Source organism: Micropterus salmoides, unplaced genomic scaffold (genome assembly GCF_014851395.1).
Source record: "Micropterus salmoides isolate LMB-PRFRI ecotype aquatic unplaced genomic scaffold, ASM1485139v1 Ms_hic_scaffold_22, whole genome shotgun sequence".
NCBI lineage: Eukaryota > Metazoa > Chordata > Actinopteri > Centrarchiformes > Centrarchidae > Micropterus > Micropterus salmoides.
In genome coordinates, this window is record NW_024041373.1 from 3,352,423 (window position 1) to 3,372,175 (window position 19,753).

Consider the following 19,753-nt stretch of genomic DNA (forward strand, 5'->3'; position numbering starts at 1 on the left):
TCTAGTTCCCTTTGCTCCTTTTTCATGTAAATATGTTTGTGTTGAAATTGCTAATGAAGATGGATCTATAAGATTTAACTCTCAAAAAGTGTTATAATGATAACAGGGAGGTTTGTTTCTTACTGCTCCTCAGTGTTTTAGTTTTTGCTTAAAAATTGATTCTTGCTTAGATGTTATTTCAACATCAAAATAAAGAAAATATTATGCTTATAAATCAGAACAATGTTTTGGACTTACCATAGCCTATAGCAAGTCTCCACACCTATAGTATACCAGCCGACAGCGGTGTAGATAAATAAAAAGGTGCATTGTGGAAGCTGCAGGGAGAAAGAAATGGAAAGAGTGTTTGTAGACAGAGAGCCAGTGAGGGTGGTGTGGTGTGGTGTGGTGTGGGGAGTATTTGCACTTAGTGTGTGTATGCGTGCGTTTGTGCCCCATGTGAGTATAGGGGCCGTCCTTTCTACAGTGGACCTGTCACACACAATACTTAGCATTAAGTCAGCCCCCTCCTCCTCCTCCCCCCTCCCCCCCCTCCCTCCCTCCCTATACTCTATGTGGGGATCAAGCCTCACTCCTCCACAGCGTTCATGTTTGACAGCACAGAGGGAAGAAGAATAGGAAGAAGGAAACTGAATGACTGACGCTTTTTTTCTGACTGTTTGACGCAACGAGGAACTTTTTGTCCATGTCACCAGCAAACCTGAGACCAGGACACCCATCAGCCTACAGCAAAACTCTTTGCCTTTTCCGCGGATTAATTTAACCAGACCGGGATCGATGTAAGTGCAAATAACAGCACTTTTTTTCTCTCCTTTCTATGTATCTGTTGTCTTTGTGAGTCTGGAGTCCAACAAGCCCTTTTTATTTGTGCGTAAAAAGCAGGGTTTCATTAACTCTCCTACAATGTTAGGCTACAATTTGCAGATTTCCATAACATCAGCATGGCTATGGATTCCTAAAATACACATTAAAGTACCAAGAACACACTTCATGGCTCTGAATATGGCTGGAACACACAAAACAGGAGTTTACGTTCGGCTGTGCGCCCACGGAGCAGATTAGGATGCTGACGAGAGGCAAAACACTAGGCAACGTGACACATTTAAAAGTATTTAGGCCTATCGCATCTTCCATTCAAACTAAATGATCCCCTGATTACAAATTGCATCAAAAAACACAACGAAAACAAATAAAACAACAACTTATAAATCAAAGAACAAAACAGACTCTGTGGAGAGGCCCTGTGTTATTGTGGCCTCGCTAAACGTGAAGATTTTACGGTGTTGTGTTCTGGTGACAATCCTACAACCCTAAATTCTCCGTCTGAACGTGTGTGAGGCCTGCACTGAAAAGGACCTGCGCTTTTCTCCTCTAGTATTATACTGAATGATCATGTTTATAGCTTTGTGTTTTCGCCAAAATCCTTAGACTTCGCAGAGGCGGGCGTCCTGAAAATATTTGGAAGGTCAACAATTTTTGGGGATGTGGGGAAAATTGATAGGTGACAGGTGGCTGCCGGGGCCACAGGAAACCGCGGCCAGAAAAACAGAGCTGTACACCCCCCACCACCAACCTCCCATACACAGACAAACAGTCAGTCTGACTTGTGCTTATAATATTTACATCCATATAACAAACACTATGAGAGATCATTTCAGGGTTTTAACGTTTTAATATTTAAGAGTAAAGGTTCATTCCTAACCTTCAAAACTGTAGTTTGACAATAATAAAGATAATAATAAAAAAAAAAAATAGCCTACTAATGATATCAAATATAGTTAGGGTCCATTCCGGAGCTCGTTCCGGAGCTCACAGCAGAATCCCACGGTCGTCTTTAGAGGGTGTATTTAGCCCGCGGTGAGATCGAGACCAATGTTAAACCTGGAGCCCGTTCTGCCTTACTCGCTCAAAATAAACCCATTAATAAAAATACTGGCATTATGGAAGTTATAACGGAAATGTTAAATGAACAGCCTCCAATACACAAATTGTAACGCAGCTTCATGTTTTAGCTTCCTTTTCTTATATTTTATCCTACAATATTAAAAAGCCTAATCTGTATTTTAAGGTTTGGACTACGGTTCCTTTTACTAAACAATTAACTTTCGTTTTTTAACCTCGCACCGTAAATTTTCTTTTATAAAAAAAATCAAAGGCAAGGCAGATTTCCTTTCAAGAATACCCGGGTTAGATTTCATCCAGCAGGCCTTCAGTTAAGTAGCCTCTTTTGCATCTGTTCCCAGGTCAGGACATATGAAAATAACATTTGTTTAATCGAAGTTCACGTTTGGCCTCAGGGAACAATGTAAATATTTCTTTGAGTGTTTATCACCCAGCCGCGAGCACCAGAGCCAGGTCCGAAGGCCTCGGCCTGTTGTGAGGCCCTGCTGTAGTTCACCACAGCACATCTCTGTACACAGATCTGTAGTTCATTTTAGTATATATCACTAGTTTGTCGTTATAGCGAAGAAACCAACTCCAATGCTCTTAACGAGTGGGAACTTAAATTTGAAGAAGACAATTCAAATACGCTAAAGCTAAAACAGAATAATAATAATATGACAGGAAATGTTGAATTCCTTTAAAAACATTAACCGCAAACAGGAACTTACTTAAAACTTCATATTCTTATAATACCACCTCCTAAACTTAATTAATAAAATCGACTATTTGTTAAATATGCTGCGTATCTCTGGTCGAATTTCTCTAATTTCATTTATTTCCTATAAATTAGAGACGTTGTTTCACACTTTAGAGCCAAATCAGTGAAATCATTTTTTGGCACTACCGTAATAAATTGTTGCTGTAGAAAGGCTGTGTGATAATCACTGTTGTGGACTGTGTGTTACCGTGCACAGCCCATTATTTCCCGGCCGTGCGCGGAGCCAGTGATCCTGCTGCAGGACTCGGCCTCACTCCCTCACTCATATGCAAATGCTGTTATAGGAGGGCAGAAATTAACATCTACAAACATTGGACTGAAATTCCATCTGCCGCCTCTTCGAGGAGGCCCTTAATAAGTTCTCAGACAGCAAAGTGACACATATCTTAATCAACTCTTAATCCCGGGAATTAATTCTGGACGCGTTTATGAATAATTCCCGGGCTAATGCCTGCAGTCCGTGGAAATGTCTGCCACGCGCACCGCCAGATGGACCCGACAATCTCACGAAAAATGAGAGGATTTTTGCTTCCATTATTATTTTTTATTATTATTAGGTTATCACCAGATATATATTTTAATGAGGTCGGTGTCACCGGTGACAGCTTATGCAAAGCGCTGTAGCTTATGCAAACTGAAGTCTCTCAACTTGCTGTCCCTTTCTGAACGGGAGGCCCCCAACATTCAGTGTAAACACATGGTCCCATCCTAGCAATGTTGTAGGCTTTATTTAAGCAGAAAAGCAACTGAACAGCATGTCAGGTAGCTGTGGAGGTAGAGGTGGGTGCTTCAGTTTCACAAGTGAAGCCTAGGAAATAACCTGGGCCCTCTGATATCCACTGAAGAGGAGGGTGAAAACTGAAGCTCAGGTAAACTTTGATTTTTATAAACTTGTGTATTACCACAGAGGGAACTTAGCGTCAATACAGCCACCAGCATTAAAGCATCTCAGGATCAGTCTGTCAGCTCCTGAGCACCTTAGCATGCTTGTTAGCTCAGTGATAGTTTGTTGGCCATATTCACTCAGAAGGAGGGGGAGACAGGCTCTTGATTCAGGAAATATAATCATGTGGCGCCCCTGGTTTGTGTGTGTGTGTAGCATGGGAGGAGGGGTAGGGGGGTACTGACACCTTGTTCTGGACAAAATGACTGGCTTGCATCACCCCTCATCCCCTCCTGCCAAGCCAGCCGGCCTCTCAGCACCACATTGACACCAGACCGCCTGTCCATCCATCACTGCCGCTGCGGATATAGCCCCTCACACTGGCTCACATTCATATTTCTGACCAAAATACTGGACCTTGCTGATACAAGACTTGGTTTCTGCTCTCACAAAGGGACAGCTGTTGCTCTGTCAGGCAAGTAGGCCTACCCTGACTGAACTGTTCCAACAGCCTCTGGGACTTGTTTGTGGAGTCTTTGATTTTAAAATCCAGGAAAACGACTCAACACATCTACAGGAAAGGTAATGCCGTTTTAAACAAACAAAAAAAAGACAGTCTCAGTTTTCATGTTAAAGCGTTAAATCTAACATGTAACTTGCTTGTGTTTGAATTCATCTTTTTTCCTGTACATTTGTTATCAGTTGTGTTACTTTCAACAAAGGAAATCTCAATTTATTTCAAAAGGATTTAAAACAGTTACCTGTCTTGAAGAAGTAAAAAACTCACTGCAGTAGAGGGGATTTTATGATGGCTGGTTATGTTTGCCAGATCAGTCATTTTCCTGTAACATGTTGTGGACATGGTGCTACACCATCCGAGGAAGCTTGCTGAGATGTCAGACCAGGGCTGTTTGAAAAACACAAAAGTTGTACAGTTTTGAAATCCCAACACAGACAGATGATTTTTTTGTTACTGGGCCATTTTACTAAACAAATAAATAGTATTTGTGATTATGAACAAGGGAATAACTGTCCTTTATGACCCACAAGTCAAATTTAACCTACAAATCCATATCAGAGGCTCATTAATCCAAAGCCAAAACACAGAGGGAGTGTGCCTATCTCTCTACTGGGAGACTTGACCTTCTCCTTAGTCTCGCATATTTTCCCTATGCAGCGATGGCCTCTTACCGACAGAAGAATACCGATTTTCCTGTCTCCTAATCTTTTCTGAAATGTGCCGATAATTCTCACAGGTACTAAACGAAGTACAGATGCAAGTGTTTCTTTAAAGTCTCTGTCAAATGTTACTTGTGTTAGCAGTGACAAATATGAAATGTGCATTAGGCATTATTTTAAAGGGTTGAGGCATGTTTGTATAGCCAAAATAAGACAACTGATATATTTGATAGACGAAAATGTTGGCTTACCTATCAGATGTCACAGATATTTAGTGGTCATAAAGTGCTAAACCTTTAATCAGAATATGCAGGTTGGCTTTAGTGCAGTATTATGATGCTTTGTCAGAATGACTGACACAATATTAAGTGAGGGTCAGTCAGAGTTTAAGGGAAAACACTAGTAATTTACATTGATGACATTGTTCACTTTTGCATGCCAAGTTTAAATCATTGTAATAATTGAAACTAGAAGAATATGAAGCTCTGTGGTAACTGGATGGGGACAAAATGACAAAGCAAATCTCTATTTGATGAGTTTTCAAGCATAATTTATAGTATTTATAGACAAGTGCAAGTTGTTTTTGGTCTGAATTTCCTTTAAAAAATGTACTTTGCATAAACTTAATCTCAGAGTTTTATAACCCTCACATGTCTTAAGTGCTTGATGTAGATGTATCTTTAGCTACTAAAGTGGAAGTATTTTCTAAGCACAAAATAGGCCTATATCAGATACCTTTAATAAAAAATTTAATTGGCATGTCATATTTAGAATATGCTGTATTCCTCTAGGGGTCTTTAACATCAAACATTTACCTGAGTCTTCAACAGAGCCGTAGTTACCACTGAGGACAAGGCGCTCATGTAATCAGAGTTGTATCTGGGAATTTGGGTGTTGTAATGACCTGGAGAGGAGTTTACATTTTACAGTTATTCACAAATTACATATAGTGGGGTTTAAAGGGGGATTATGATACATATTGGACTAAATATCCAGCATTTGCATTTAGACAAAAATAATAACATAAATAATACTAAAATGTAATAGAAAAATATAGAGAGCATCCCTCCAGAATTATAAATAAATAAAATCATCACTAACAATTTATTCCTCAGAACAATTCCTCCTCTTGTCCTCTAAGACTCACACTTGAAGCTCTAAAAGTGGAACGGCTGATATAAAGCTTATGCTGATGTTCAAAGAGCGCAGAGGGAAATAATGTAATTTTAACAAGTTCAAATGGTGACAGTGAGTCTGGTTCAAGGGTTCAAGATTTCAACCTAGTTGTACAATGTGTTGTTGTTGGTGAAGGGGGGGTTGTTGTTTGACGCAATGCCATGCTTCTGAACCAGCCTCCCCTGAGAGGCTTCAAATTTAACCTCACCAAAAGTCACATGTGACCGGCACACAAAGGACTGGCATGGTGGCAAACCAAACACAACGGGGGTGGGGGGCAGAGAGGTGAGGGGGCAGACAAATGTGCCAATTCCCATGAAAATCTAAATTTGCTCGTAACCACAACATGACGAGACACAGAGAGACTGGCAACATCCAAACAGTCAGCAGGTCTTAAAAACCCCCACCTCACACTCTGTTTGATTTGTTAGGGATGAGGCCTATCAACTTCTTAAATCTTTGATGACATGGATTCATAGTAGTCTACAGCAGCTTGAGACTTTGCTCTAAATCTGTAAACTTTAGGTTTTACTCACCAGTGTTTTGGGAAATGCACGGTACATAGAAAAGGAGGGTAAAAAGTAACATGTTTAGGTGGGCTGAGCCTTCACTTCTTTTATTCCTCCATCCACATTCCCTATGTTTGATATAGTGGTTTGACATTTGTATGTCTTTGCTTTTATTGGCTGTTATGTTCAATACTTTGCCTGCTAAATACCTTCTAAATGTGACCTGACATCACAGGTATAATAATTAAGTCACATGAGCACATCATGAGGACATCATTACTTTTTGAAGTAAAACTTTTGACTTTTGGATTAGGAAGCATTTTTTGATCAAGCAAGTAAGTGTAAGACAGATACTATGTTTCTTTTTGACTAGCATTCTAGCCATAAATCACCCCCAACATTTTCAAGGTGTCAACTGCTCTGGGATAAATAAACGACCAGCTATTTCTGGGCTCCATTGAGCAGCAGTGCTTTATCACCGGCTAGAATTTGGCTTGGAAATGTCATCGTGTATTTTACAGCAATAACTCTATTGCTCGCCCCATGTAGCCCAGAATAGAGACAACCCAGGACAGGTCTTGTTATAGCTGCTTATGTCAGGCTCACATTAAGGGATCAGGATTACAACCACAACCAGGGCTGAATGGAAAGATAGAAGAGAAAATAGAAATAGAATGCACTGCTATTTTAAGCAAATACACACAAAGCCACATCAAATCCAAGAGTCCATGATACTGACTGATATCAATGGATACTTTCTCCAAACAGGACACTAAATCTATACATAGTCTAGAGGAAAACATCTCTGGGAGGTCAGGTGTTCTTTAATCTAAAAGAAAAAATACATTTACAAAATCTAGCAATTAACACATTGTGATGAAACTGTAATTGTGATATTAATCCAACAAAATAATTAGAAATACTATGTAAATGACTGTATCACTAATGCACTACTGACAATGGCTGTGTTTCTTTGATGAAGACCTTATGCTATTTGTGTATTAGGAGTATATAAACTGAAAATTACATATTTTAGTATTTCCTGTTTTTCGTTTTTTCTTTTTTTTTTTTAAACTCAAAAATCGTGTAAAGCTGCTGAGCTTTAGACTCAGCTTTAGATGTGGAGTCTCAGGGACAAAATGCACCTATTCACTATATTCATAATGTCTTTTGCTGTGTTGGATGATGGCGTCAGTTAATATGTTTTAGATAGGCCTATTTTTGTGAGTAAATCAAACTGAAACTGTAAAGGCATGACTGCATTTTAGGATTACAGAAATAGGCTATCAGGCGAGTAAATCGAACTGATCACTGTTAACTCACGGCACTCATTGGGCCTATATTATGAACATCAGTAGTATTGTAATAGTGACAGGAGAACGTTGGGCCAGCCTGGCCCGACCGGCCGCCTCCAGGTGGCCACAGCGGCTACAGCGGTGACGGTATGTTGTCTGTCCCCGGGTCCCGCGGCTCGCTGTGAGCGTCAGTGTTGGGAGAATAAACCCTGACATGTGTCTGTCTGTGTGTCTCTGCAGAGCCTGGGTATGGATTTTAACCTGCTGACGGACAGTGAAGCCCGCAGCCCAGCGCTGTCGCTCTCCGACTCCGGGACCCCGCAGCACGACCAGGGATGTAAAGGCCAGGACAACAGCGGTAAGATCATCAGACCTACCGTGCATAGACCGAATCACCACAATGATCTTGAAATGGAAGAAAATGCTCAAAACAATGACAGTTGTGGATCAATCAGGCATATCATGCATACGAAACAGCAGGAAACATTCGATGGGCTAATAGTAATAATACTCTGGAGAGGACGGCAAATTTCTGTGCAGCAGCTTTAATGCATTATAGATGCAAATTGGCTCCAAAACAAACAGACTGTAATTCTTTTCTGCTTTACGTCCCGAGATGTCCTCCGTATTTCTGCATGCTGGCTCATACGGAGGCACCAGAAGAGAACCATTTCGGCAGTACATTTTGAGCTAGAGTACAGTTTAACCAGAGCCAATTAGGCCCACCAAGGTTTAATATCTGTAAAGGGCAATGAGGGGGATTAAAGGCAGCTCACATGCACCAGTCTGCACATCCTGAAATCAAAGCCATCTTATCTTGAGGTGATCATCAGCCTCTTTAAAATCAGAATTATCAACTTTATTAGCATCCATTTAATTATCTGTGTTTCACCATCTATGGAATATTTCAATTAGCCTATCTGTAGGCTATTTCATGATCAAACAATCTAACCAATGAATGGTGATTTAAAGTAAACTGTCAGGACATTAAACCTACAACTACTAGGACTGAGAGAAAAAACTAAATAATAACTCAAGGTCTACTTACTAGCTTTTGCTGTGACTTTCCACCGCATCTCTTGGCATTCCTCAAGGAATAGATTTTACTTAGCTGTCATAGGTGCTTTAGTTGTCATTACGTAGCTGACATTTAGGTGATTTGAGAATCATATGGAGCTGTATCCTCTCTGCTCGTAAGCTTTACTCAACTCTGTTTTACATAAACTGACAGTTTTAGCTCACACAGTTCTGTAACATGATCAGGCATTATACATGACAAATAATCACCTAGGTGGATTGTCTGAAGTCTCTCTCTAACTTCTCCAAATAGCCTATACCAGCTTAACCCACCCGCTAACAGTGAGTCTATATCTATCTAGTGGTGTTCAAGTGTGTGTGTTTATGTGTGTGTAACCCAATCTAATTGCTAAACTGTGTGTGGTTAGAAATCCCAGTCCTAACAAATGGTCAGACACAAACTATTTAGGAAAGAAATGTGGTGTAAAATGTGTTCATGTATATCCTGCTGCACCAGTCTTCTTATTTATTTATAATTCTTATGTAATTAATTCAGTCTTAAATACTTTAGTCTTCAATAAAACTGGCTTGCTGTCTGCAAACCTTTCTCTGGTGGGACCTGAAGCTTTTTATCGGGCATACATATTTATTGAAAGGGGCCCAGGTGGTGGATGTTAGCACAGGAAAGAGAAATAGAGGCAGTTTTAACGAAAACGCCCTTACTGACAGATATCTCAGGTGCATTTCTTTTGCATTGATAAATTGGTTTTATTTGGGAGGTTAACCCATAATCCAAGATATACTGGGGACTAGGGTGGGAGGATTACCAAATTATCAAAATGTGGTGATGACTATACTATAAATGCTATAAATTATGCAATTATTGTTTGTTTTACTCCCGTGTAAATCTAAATCTAATTTACATGTTTTATTAATCAAACATATAGTTTTGCAATAAAAGGCTCAAATATTTACATTATTGTTGGATTTATGTAATAAAACACAAACACGATTTAAAGAAAACAAAGATGGTTTCTTTTTTTGCAATAAATTATGATGAAATATTCATCCAATAATATGATGAAACATTCTACAATTAAAAAGCTACACATGGTGGGTATTTTATGAACTATTTCAGCATTTTGAGACTTAATATGTTTAAATTTGACTACTTTCAGGCAAGCAAAATAATAAATTAAATGGTTGAGCATTTCTCGCCTGCTGGCATTATGGGAATTGAATGTATAAATGTATAAAAAGTGTGGGGTGCATTAGGGGGAATTCTTAACTCAGTATTTGTACAGTCCTGGCTGCTGTTTATTGTTGGCTTTTGTTCCCCTTTACAATGAACACAAAACACACTCTTAAATCTGGACTTGGTTATACTGAAGTATAATATGGCTGCCACACCTCACCACACCAAGCTAACACCCATGCCACAGGCACGGATAAGTGTACTATCTCTGGTGTGTCTCTTTGTAAAAAGATTTCTTTCTTTCTTTCTCAAAAAAAGGTGCAGCTTCTGTAAAAACTGACTTTGATTTTACCCGTTGGAGCAAGTCTGGCAGACTGCTTTGAAAATCTAAATGAAAACTGTAGTTATTTTCCAGATTAAAGCCCTGTGAGACGCTGACCTGGAACGGCTCTGTCATGTCGGCACATTACCAGCCAGACTGCTCTTACAGTTGGTCAGTGCATTGCTCTAAAAAGGGCTGCCCTTTCCTCTGTTTTGTGTTATAGACTTTGGCCTTAAGTGACAGCTTATCCAGTGTCAGTTTACTGCGAGATAACAGCCTTGGTCTGGCCCTTATTGGTTTTGCTGGTGGCTCTGTGGAGTCTCTTTTTAAACCCTGCTGATCATTTCAAACTGCTCTGAGAGCTAAGCCCTCGCCAAACAGAGCTCAACTTGCCCGGTCACAAAAGCCTGATCTGCAGGATTAGCTGGCCAACTAATTTCACTTCTTTCTGTGAGGTCCTCAAATTGCGGGAGTAAGATCTGGCAGAGAGGAGCCCTGGCAGACATAACATGGATGTGTGGTCCTTTAAACTCACTGTGCTAAGGGACAAATGCAATCACCGCTGCTCCTGCACATCTTTGAACATAACGCAGTGTGTGGAATCATTCTCTCTATGCAACATCACACTCATGCTTGTCATTTTCCAGCCTGTGGTATGAAGGGAATGCAGATGATGTTTGATCTGACAATATTATCCAGTCAGTTTCAGCAAGGATTTGATAGTGCTGATGCAATCCAGGGTGAAAGTGTCAGACTAATGTGCTGTTTCACAGACAGAATGTGTCGATAGTTTTGCTTCTCTATGCAGAATTTAGCCAATTAGACTCCACAGGTTCAAGAACAGGGTTCAAAAAGATCTCTGTATTGAGGTGCTTCCTATCTAATTGGGCAAGTTTTTTTTTAAAAGCTACAATGCAAGAACACAGTCTCTGGGTTGACACACAGTTTATGGGGGGACACTTTCCCAGATACCAGATTAGTTTTGGTCTCCCAATTTAGGCTATGATGTGGAGGCTGATGACACTTCTTTACTATTGACCATGATTATTGACTTTGCTGTTCATCTATATGTGCTAAAATTGTGAGTTTGGCTGTTGAATTTTTTAAACAATTCCTGAGGATTGAAGAGTGATGAACCCAATACTTGTGGTGGACTTTTTAGGATTGGACATAGTGGGGGGTGGGGGTGGCGCCAATTTCAAATCTTGCCTAGGGCTCCAACAGGGTCAAGATTATAGCTAGTGGCTAAACCTCTGTCTCTGACTAACTTTGCTAACACAGGCAAACATCAAGCAACGCAACAGCACAAGACACAGCGAGCCAGCTAATAAGTTATTACTGACTAGTCCAACAGAAAAGAGGCCAGCTCTGCATCTGTCCTGCATACTTTCAGTTCTTTTAGCTCAAGCCAACGTGTAAAAGTCAGTCTGATATTTACTCTTGTCAGGTCTCTTGCTCAGTCACTCTCTCTTTTTCTCTTTCTCGCTTCCTCAGACGTCTTCTTTGGTCTCTTCGCAGCCTCTGCCATGATAGCTAGCTTGCTGAAGAGTCGTTTTGGTGCTGTAAAGCATTACACCGTTGCCATGATAGATTTCCTGCCTGGGATTCCAGTGTTACATAGTGTAGTAGCATGCACTGTGGGCCTGGAGTGGTAATGACAGAGACTCCATTCACCCTATTACAAGTCAGTGTACCATCAAAATAATTTTGAAGCTGAAGATAAAATTACTACATAATGTTGCTTTAATTAACCTCAATTTCATTTTTAACTTGCCTAGGCACAGTCTGTTACTCTAAGCACGGCAGGCCAGGTGAAGCTCAGAACATACAGTTTAAAAAAAATCTGAGCTGAAAAAATCTTTCAGTTATAAGGGAATATTAATTATTGTAAATGATAATATCTTTAACTATTAAGCTTTTAGCAGTTATTTCTAGGAAAAGTTTCACAACAACTATAAAGGTAAACCAACTTTTTATTGTTTATTATTTACTATTTATTGTATCTGAATACTTCTTCCAACACTGTATCTATATGTAATGACCAACCAAATAAATTACTGAAAATAAAGTGTTACTGTACATGTATATCGATACATGTTTATAAGCATAAAAATGAAAATAATAGTATATTTAAATTTGGTAGTGATTATTTTTTTTGCAGACACAGAGAAATCCCACCAGAACCAGCTGGATGAGTCCAACACTGAGGACGGCTCTCTGAAGAAGAAGCAGCGGCGGCAGAGGACTCACTTTACCAGCCAGCAGCTTCAGGAGTTGGAGGCCACCTTCCAGAGAAACCGCTACCCTGACATGAGCACCAGAGAGGAAATCGCAGTGTGGACCAACCTCACTGAAGCACGAGTCAGGGTGGGTACACACACCTCTGCCATGTTCCCTATGGAACAAAGAACCTGATCATATTTTTATTACAGCAACTGGTTTCAGTGATGAGGTCCTCCTGTCTTTGATTGGTTACATTTAATAATCTGAAAAAGATGCGGAGGTCACTTTTGTAAATCCACTTTGGTCAAGGGCAGCAACTGCTGACCAGATGCGAAGACATTTGGTATGTTTGTTTTTGGTGCCCAGATCATGACTCCAAAATATCCAAAATGCAGTGTGGAGAAATGAATGGAGCACATGCTCCTCAGTGGATGAACTCTTTCTCTTTGGACACATGAGCTTTTCACTAGTGCAAAGGTGACATAATTGTAGAGCACAGAACACATTCATAGCTACCAAAGGAGTTAACCCTTAGATTGAAATGACCTTATCTTTAGTGCCACTCTCAAACTTTACATTCTTAGACCCGCTACTGGTAAGGCCGCGTTAATACAGACTTGAGCCCTGCATAAAAAAACACAGCCTTCATTAATTTGAAGGGAGCCAGTTTATCATTGGAGCACAGGTGCCAATTAGACAGCTTTGGCAAAACAATGCAGGGTCACAGTGACAGCTCCTGCCAAATCTCTCTGGGGAGGGGGTGGGGGGGCAATTGTTGTGATGATGGCTAAGGTGACCATGGTCTAAGCCAGCTATAAGACAAAGACTGTTTCTTAGGCTACAAAAATAAGGGCAGCTGTGGCTCAGGAGGTAGAGCGGGTTGGCTGTTAAATCGGTGGTTCGATCCTGGCTCCCCCAGGTTGCATGGAAAGATACTGAACCCCGAATTGGCGGTTGTTCCGCCAGTGTATGAATGTGTATGAATGTTAGTTTCTGTTTGAGCACTTAGGCTCAGTGTATGAGTGTGTGTGTGAATGAATGGTGAATGCAGATGTAGTGTAAAAGCGCTTTGAGTGGTCGAAAAGCTATACAAGTATGGAGCATTTACATACTGTACTACTACTACTGTAGTATTTGTGAGCAGCTACATCCCGAAGTTCACTGTCAATGTCTACAATGAATGAACAGTCTACAGTGATCATCAACAGATGGGTTGCCATTTTTCAGTTCAACCTCAAAGCTAGCATTAATGAAAACAAAATTGACTCTCACAATTATGTGATTCAGCTGTCACATACATTTTATTTAGGTACAACAAATGCAGAATAAAGCACAGTGGCACTGGGGCTGATAATGTCCAATGAATAAATCTATTTACAGTTCATATACTGAACACATATACTATATATGAAGGAGGATCAAACATACATATATACATATACTTAAATGTTTAATAGAGTACATATTAACCTAGTATTTATTTAATTCTTTACACACATTACACAAGACTAATAAGGTCAGCAGAGAGTTGTAAAAATACATGAATGTCCTGTAGTCATATTAAGGGTGTGGGCTGTATTAAATGTATCCACTGTTCTATAATCACACAATAAGAACGAGCTATGTGCTGTTCTCCAAGTCTTACTCTGCATCTAAACATAAACAAGAAGGCATGTAAGGGGAAATATAAAAAGGTATTTATTCTATTGTTTTTGGGTTACCATAATTTTGATCACCTTCTTATTATCTTCTATGGCATTTCACACTGCATAAATTAGCCTAGCGGACTTTTCCTCTCCTCATAGCTTAACAAATAAAATTCTTGTACTATTTCTTACTCACTGCTGGTTAAGTCACTGCATCCCCGACACAACACCACGGTTGAATTTTCAGCCTGAATATACATTTTGTTGAAACAGCAGCTGATCGTGGTGAAAGCAACAAGCTGGAGGACTGCCGAGTCGTTTTCAGGTGGTGTAGCGATTCTCAACCAGATTGAAATGTCTGAAAAGGGGCGGGACTCCACAGAACAAGACGTGACGCTGATTGGACAATGATATTCAGAGGCAAACTTTCAAAAACAGTCACAGCTAACTAACAGTGTGGTAAAAAGTGTGAAAAATCCCCTGCCTTTCCAGGTTTGGTGGTGCATCACCCAATCGCCCTAATGAACAAAACCGCCCCTGCAGGGTCATCTGACAACAACTAAAAGATATGAGCCAGGTTTTGCAGCAACACAACACTACGTCACCCAGCAAGACTCTACATTGACCACATACATGCAAACATGCATTCCTGGTAGATTACTTTGTATTTCTACTGTTTACCTCACGATTGGTGATGTAGAGCCTTAGCCCTGCTAAGGCTCTAGGAATGTAAACAATTTTGGAACGCTGTTAATTTTTGGTCTTCCTATATTTGCTGAGGAAGACTGTGAAAATGCATTTAAAAACTTTTTTGTCTAATTACTGTTTTTTAGATTGAGAATTATCTTTCAAACTTCTATAGAATTAATGAGAATATTGCTCTGTGTCTGCTAGTTCTGCAATTGCAAGTTGCAAAAATTAATTGCTCTGCCATATCAACTTAAAAGGTGATTATATGTCATTGTTGTATTTACTGTGTGTTTCCACTGCCAAAAGAATCTGTTCACACAGGTCTAAAGCCATTAATGTGCTTTGAAGATAGTAGACAGTTTTGTTGTTGTTCAATATAACCAACACTTTTAGCATTTTTCAAAATATTTAAATCTGGCTATTACCTACAAAATTATCAATAAAATATAATATAGAAAGAAAATATAGGGTTATATCATTCCATGGAAACCAGTGTCCAGTCTTATAGTCACATATTTTACAGCGACGATCTGCTCAAGTCTAAACAATTTTGAAATATGCCAATCCTAACCATTTTTGTATTCAGATAAATCAGTTTCTAGTAATGTAATTGCAGGGGAAAATTATTCCCAAATGGTTAAAAAAAATTTAAACATTATTTCATGTACTCGGTAAGATGTATTACCTTCTACCAAAGCTTGAGTTCACATGCAAAAATGTCAAAGGTGAAGCAGTGGTTTGGTCATTGTAGCTATATGGAGAAGGACAACACACATTGTGATGGATGGCAATACAATTGTTGGCCTGCCCGACAAGTAATGGATCAACTTATTGTTGGCAGGATGAAAGGTCACATAACATGCACGCGACTTATTTCGAAAAGACAACAGACTACACATTGTCTTGTCATTAATGTCTGTAAGTGGCCTTTCTAATCCCAGCATGCAGGCAGATTCCTACATGTTCAAAATACTTCACCTGTTAGCTTAATTCATGTGATTTGTCACAGCGCTGTTAGTAATTATCAAAGACCTATAGTACAGTCTGAAATTTGAGCAGTAGGGAAATATTTTTAAGATGTAAGAGGAGATCTTCTACAACAACATGGCAACAGGGAAAGGGTGTAAGAGAGGTTCTTAACTGGGGAAAGGATAGGACACATTCCTAACCCTCCTCGTTTCTCCTACAGAAATACCCAGGCTAGTGTTGTCTTCCTGGGTCCTGGCTGAGCCACGATATCGTTGTCCCCTACCCTGTCATGTGTCCACCTTCCACATCCAAAAGGCTGTCTGTCTCTGCAGTGCGGTTTGCGTCTAATGGTGACCCCTCTCTCTCTGTTGTCGAGGGACGGGACCACTTCCTCCTTTTGTGTCCTGCTCCTACTAAACCCACACCCCAGAGAGAGAAAAAGCCAAATCACCCGCACCTGTGCTCAGATACTCTTGAATGTAGTGCACACACACGCACACCTGTCACCCGGTGACATAGCGTATGCTCCTTCACCAAAAATGCTTAGCCTATGTTTGAAATGAGTGTCTGAGTTACATATTAGCCATATTCCATTAGGAACTCAGAACTTCAAATATTCAAACATGTCTGAATCATTCTCAAAGCAGCATACCTGCTAGGAATTCTTATTTTCAGAATGAAGTCAGCCACAGACAGGCAGTATACTCTAGATCCACCATCATTAGAATTCTTTGATTGCTTGAATTCAATTTACATAAAATACCTTTCAGTGCTTTTTTGGGAAAGTAAATTGATCTCCTTCTCCTGCAATCATTGGATAATTTCATAGAAGACGCATATAAATATGGCTGCAGTTGAGCCACTGAATAACCTTGACATTCAGCCTTTTCCACAAACCTTCAAAGAGCATTGCCTCCAAGTCACGGTTAAGATTGGGTAGCTTCTGTCCTCTGGCGTGGGGTTTCCCCTGCTGTCAGTGAGTGGGATGGAAAACTCAGAGTCATGCACTTTATACTCATATTAATGGTCAACAGCATTCTGTTACTATAATAACAGGGGATTGGATGATACACAGCATGCATGCCAAGGGGGCAGAGAGATGAACATCAACACAGGAAAGGCCTGTAAAAGCTTTATGAGGATTAAAGATAAAAAAAACATTTGATACCCTATTATTTTAATGTAAAACAAATACAAGTGTGACCAGCACACTTCTGTCAGATAATGCATTTGTATCTTTTTGTATCCACAAAAGAAAGGTTTCTGTCTAATTCAGAGTAAAAGTTTGTCTACAACTTTACACTCCAAGAGAAACTCGGTGCACTTTTCATTTCTAAAACACCTCAATTTAGATTTTCCACTAAAGCTATAATCCAATTCATATCCTCCAAATATAGGACCATAAAATGACAAATGTGAAGATTGCCCTTCCCTGACATTTCTTTCATTGGGATCTCACTATTCAAATAAGTCAATGATTAGTTTTAATAAGCTTTGCCTAATATGACTGTTTGATGATACACTTCAACTTACTTTCTGGGATCATTATGTCTTTCAAAAAATCTGGATGCATATGCACACAATATTACTGAACGTATTTGAGAGGGGTTAGGATATTCTGACTGGATGTATTTTAGAATTAGACTTTATTGACTCCTGACGCTTTCTGATAATAACATATGAAAATAACTTCTCAGTCATTCTATTTTTGATTCTTAAATTATAAGTGAAGCTTTGAAAACATCTCAGGCCTTATAATTGACTGGGCAAAATGAGTGTGCAGGCCAGTTTTACTTCACAATTCTACCTGCCTCTCACTGTCATTTGTCAACTTTCAAACTGATCCTCAACTGCCTTTTTTTTTTAGGTATTGTCATGTTCCTAGGTCAGAGTACAATGTTATCAGAACATCTAGAAATGATGGACAAACCAACTAAAATAAGACTCAAGCCGGATTTGTTTATATTCTAAGATCCCAAAATAGAAATATGTTGCTTTCACTACGAGGTTCATCTGTAGGCTACATGAACTGGAGTAAGAGTTTCAGAGTGTTGAGTTATTAATCTGTAAAAACTGTATCTTTCATCCATAAAGTTTTAACTGAGCTCTGTCTCTACATCACAGTAACAACTTTATGTCCACTGACTGCCTGGAGGGTAGCTAGTGTTTGGAAGTGAGAGGAGAGGTGTGTGCTGCAGCTCACTGTTTTTCCACCAGTGTTTTTGAGAGCATGTCGGACTAGCCACTTGGTGAGCGTTATATGAGGCGCATTTTTCTGTCATCCCTGTGTCGTCACAAGGATGAAAGGGAAGTGGCTGGACTACAACGAGCTGTTTTCAGACAGTTCAGAGCAGTTTTCTGTGGGAGATGGGAACTCCCTTAGAGGTGGACTTCTTTTTCACTTTGCAAACCTATTACATGCACAAAAAGGTATATAACTCAATAAAGGAGAGGGAAAAGCCAAAAAGCAGAATACCACCTCTTTAAGGATTTTTAAAAAAATGGACTGTTGTCTATTTAGTCATGCATACTTGTTATCGAGAGAAAACATTTTTTAGGGGCTTAAAGGGAAGCATTAGGGCTTAAAAAGAGTTCAACAAATAGACCTAACGCTCAAATTATTCTTCTTCTTTTGGCATCTCTAGGTGTGGTTCAAGAATCGGCGTGCCAAGTGGAGAAAAAGGGAGAGGAACCAGCAGGCAGAGTTATGCAAAAATGGTTTTGGTGCCCAGTTCAATGGACTCATGCAGCCCTACGATGACATGTACACGGGTTACTCCTACAACAACTGGGCCACCAAGAGCCTAGCAAGCAGTCCTCTCTCCGCCAAGAGCTTCCCATTCTTTAACTCAATGAATGTAAGCCCCTTGTCATCTCAGCCCATGTTCCCCCCCCCAAGCTCCATCCCCTCCATGAACATGGCCTCTAGCATGGTGCCCTCAGCGGTGGCAGGGGTTCCCACTACGGGGCTCAATAATCTGGGCAACCTCAACAACCTCAACAGCCCCGCGGCGCTCAACTCTGTAGCAGTGACTGCGGCCACATGCCCCTACGCCACCACAGCCAGTCCTTACATGTACAGAGACACCTGCAACTCCAGCCTGGCCAGCCTGCGGCTCAAGGCCAAGCAGCACACCAACTTTGCTTACCCAGCAGTGCAGAACCCCGTGTCCAACCTGAGCCCCTGCCAATATGCTGTGGACCGGCCGGTATGAAGAAGAAGCTCCGACGATGACCCCTGACCCAACCAGCTGTAAGTCCACTATTACCCCACTTCACATCTCTTCAGATCTCGGCAGATCATGTTTTGATGGTACACAATGAAAAAAAACTTAAAAACTGACACAACACAACAAATAGACATGCCTGGATGGACTACTGCTCTTCAAAGGAATTCTCTCCAGTTTGTGAGACTTTGTTGCTGAACTGACCAACTGCTTCAAAGGATTTCTAAAGATTACCGATTGTAATTTTTTTCCTTCTTTTGAACTGCATGATTAGAGTAAATGTAGAAACCAAGGGTAAATAAAACATGGATGCTTCAACTGGAGGTGGTCAACATCATGGCCCAAAAACATCAAACCTGATATTTGCAGCTATTGCAGGAAAAGAGACCTGTGGGTGAAATGCAGCAGAAATGGAGGATGTATATAATGGACTTTTTTCTGTTTTGTATGTGACAAAAATATATGAAAACGTACTTTAAAGATGAGAAAAGCATGTTCTTCAAAAGCAAAAGCCCTAAATTGATGTACTATGAGCACATCCATTAGGAACTTTAAACTTTGTTGTGAATTCCTCTCCTTATGGAAGGTCATAGGTCAAAGTTCAGCTTGGATGGGCAAGAGGAGGGCAGTCCTGGAAAGTGAACACAACCTCATATGAAAGAGGACAAGGTCCATATGAAAAATGCATTCGTGTGTATAGTCAGAATTCTGACTTTATTCACAGAATTCTGACACTCTAATCAGAACTCAAATACATTTT

General features: G+C 40.1%; 1 protein-coding gene across 1 annotated transcript; it reads left to right on the plus strand.

Moving 5' to 3' along the window:
• Nucleotides 1-561: 561 nt before the first annotated feature.
• On the plus strand, nt 562-19,311 carry pitx3 (paired-like homeodomain 3). The gene is made up of 4 exons (XM_038736802.1): nt 562-779; nt 7,945-8,062; nt 12,400-12,605; nt 18,412-19,311. The coding sequence occupies exons 2-4, from the start codon at nt 7,954-7,956 to the stop codon at nt 18,979-18,981; spliced, it is 885 nt and encodes a 294-aa protein (XP_038592730.1). The 5' UTR covers nt 562-779; nt 7,945-7,953; the 3' UTR covers nt 18,982-19,311.
• The last annotated feature ends 442 nt before the right edge of the window (nt 19,312-19,753 follow it).

Excerpts from the sequence above, each read along its gene's own strand:
- pitx3 (XM_038736802.1), top strand. The coding sequence starts at position 7,954 with ATGGATTTTAACCTGCTGACGGACAGTGAAGCCCGCAGCCCAGCGCTG. Across the intron at positions 8,063-12,399 it reads TAAAGGCCAGGACAACAGCG|ACACAGAGAAATCCCACCAG; the intron begins GTAAGATCATCA and ends TTTTTTTTGCAG. Across the intron at positions 12,606-18,411 it reads TCACTGAAGCACGAGTCAGG|GTGTGGTTCAAGAATCGGCG; the intron begins GTGGGTACACAC and ends TGGCATCTCTAG.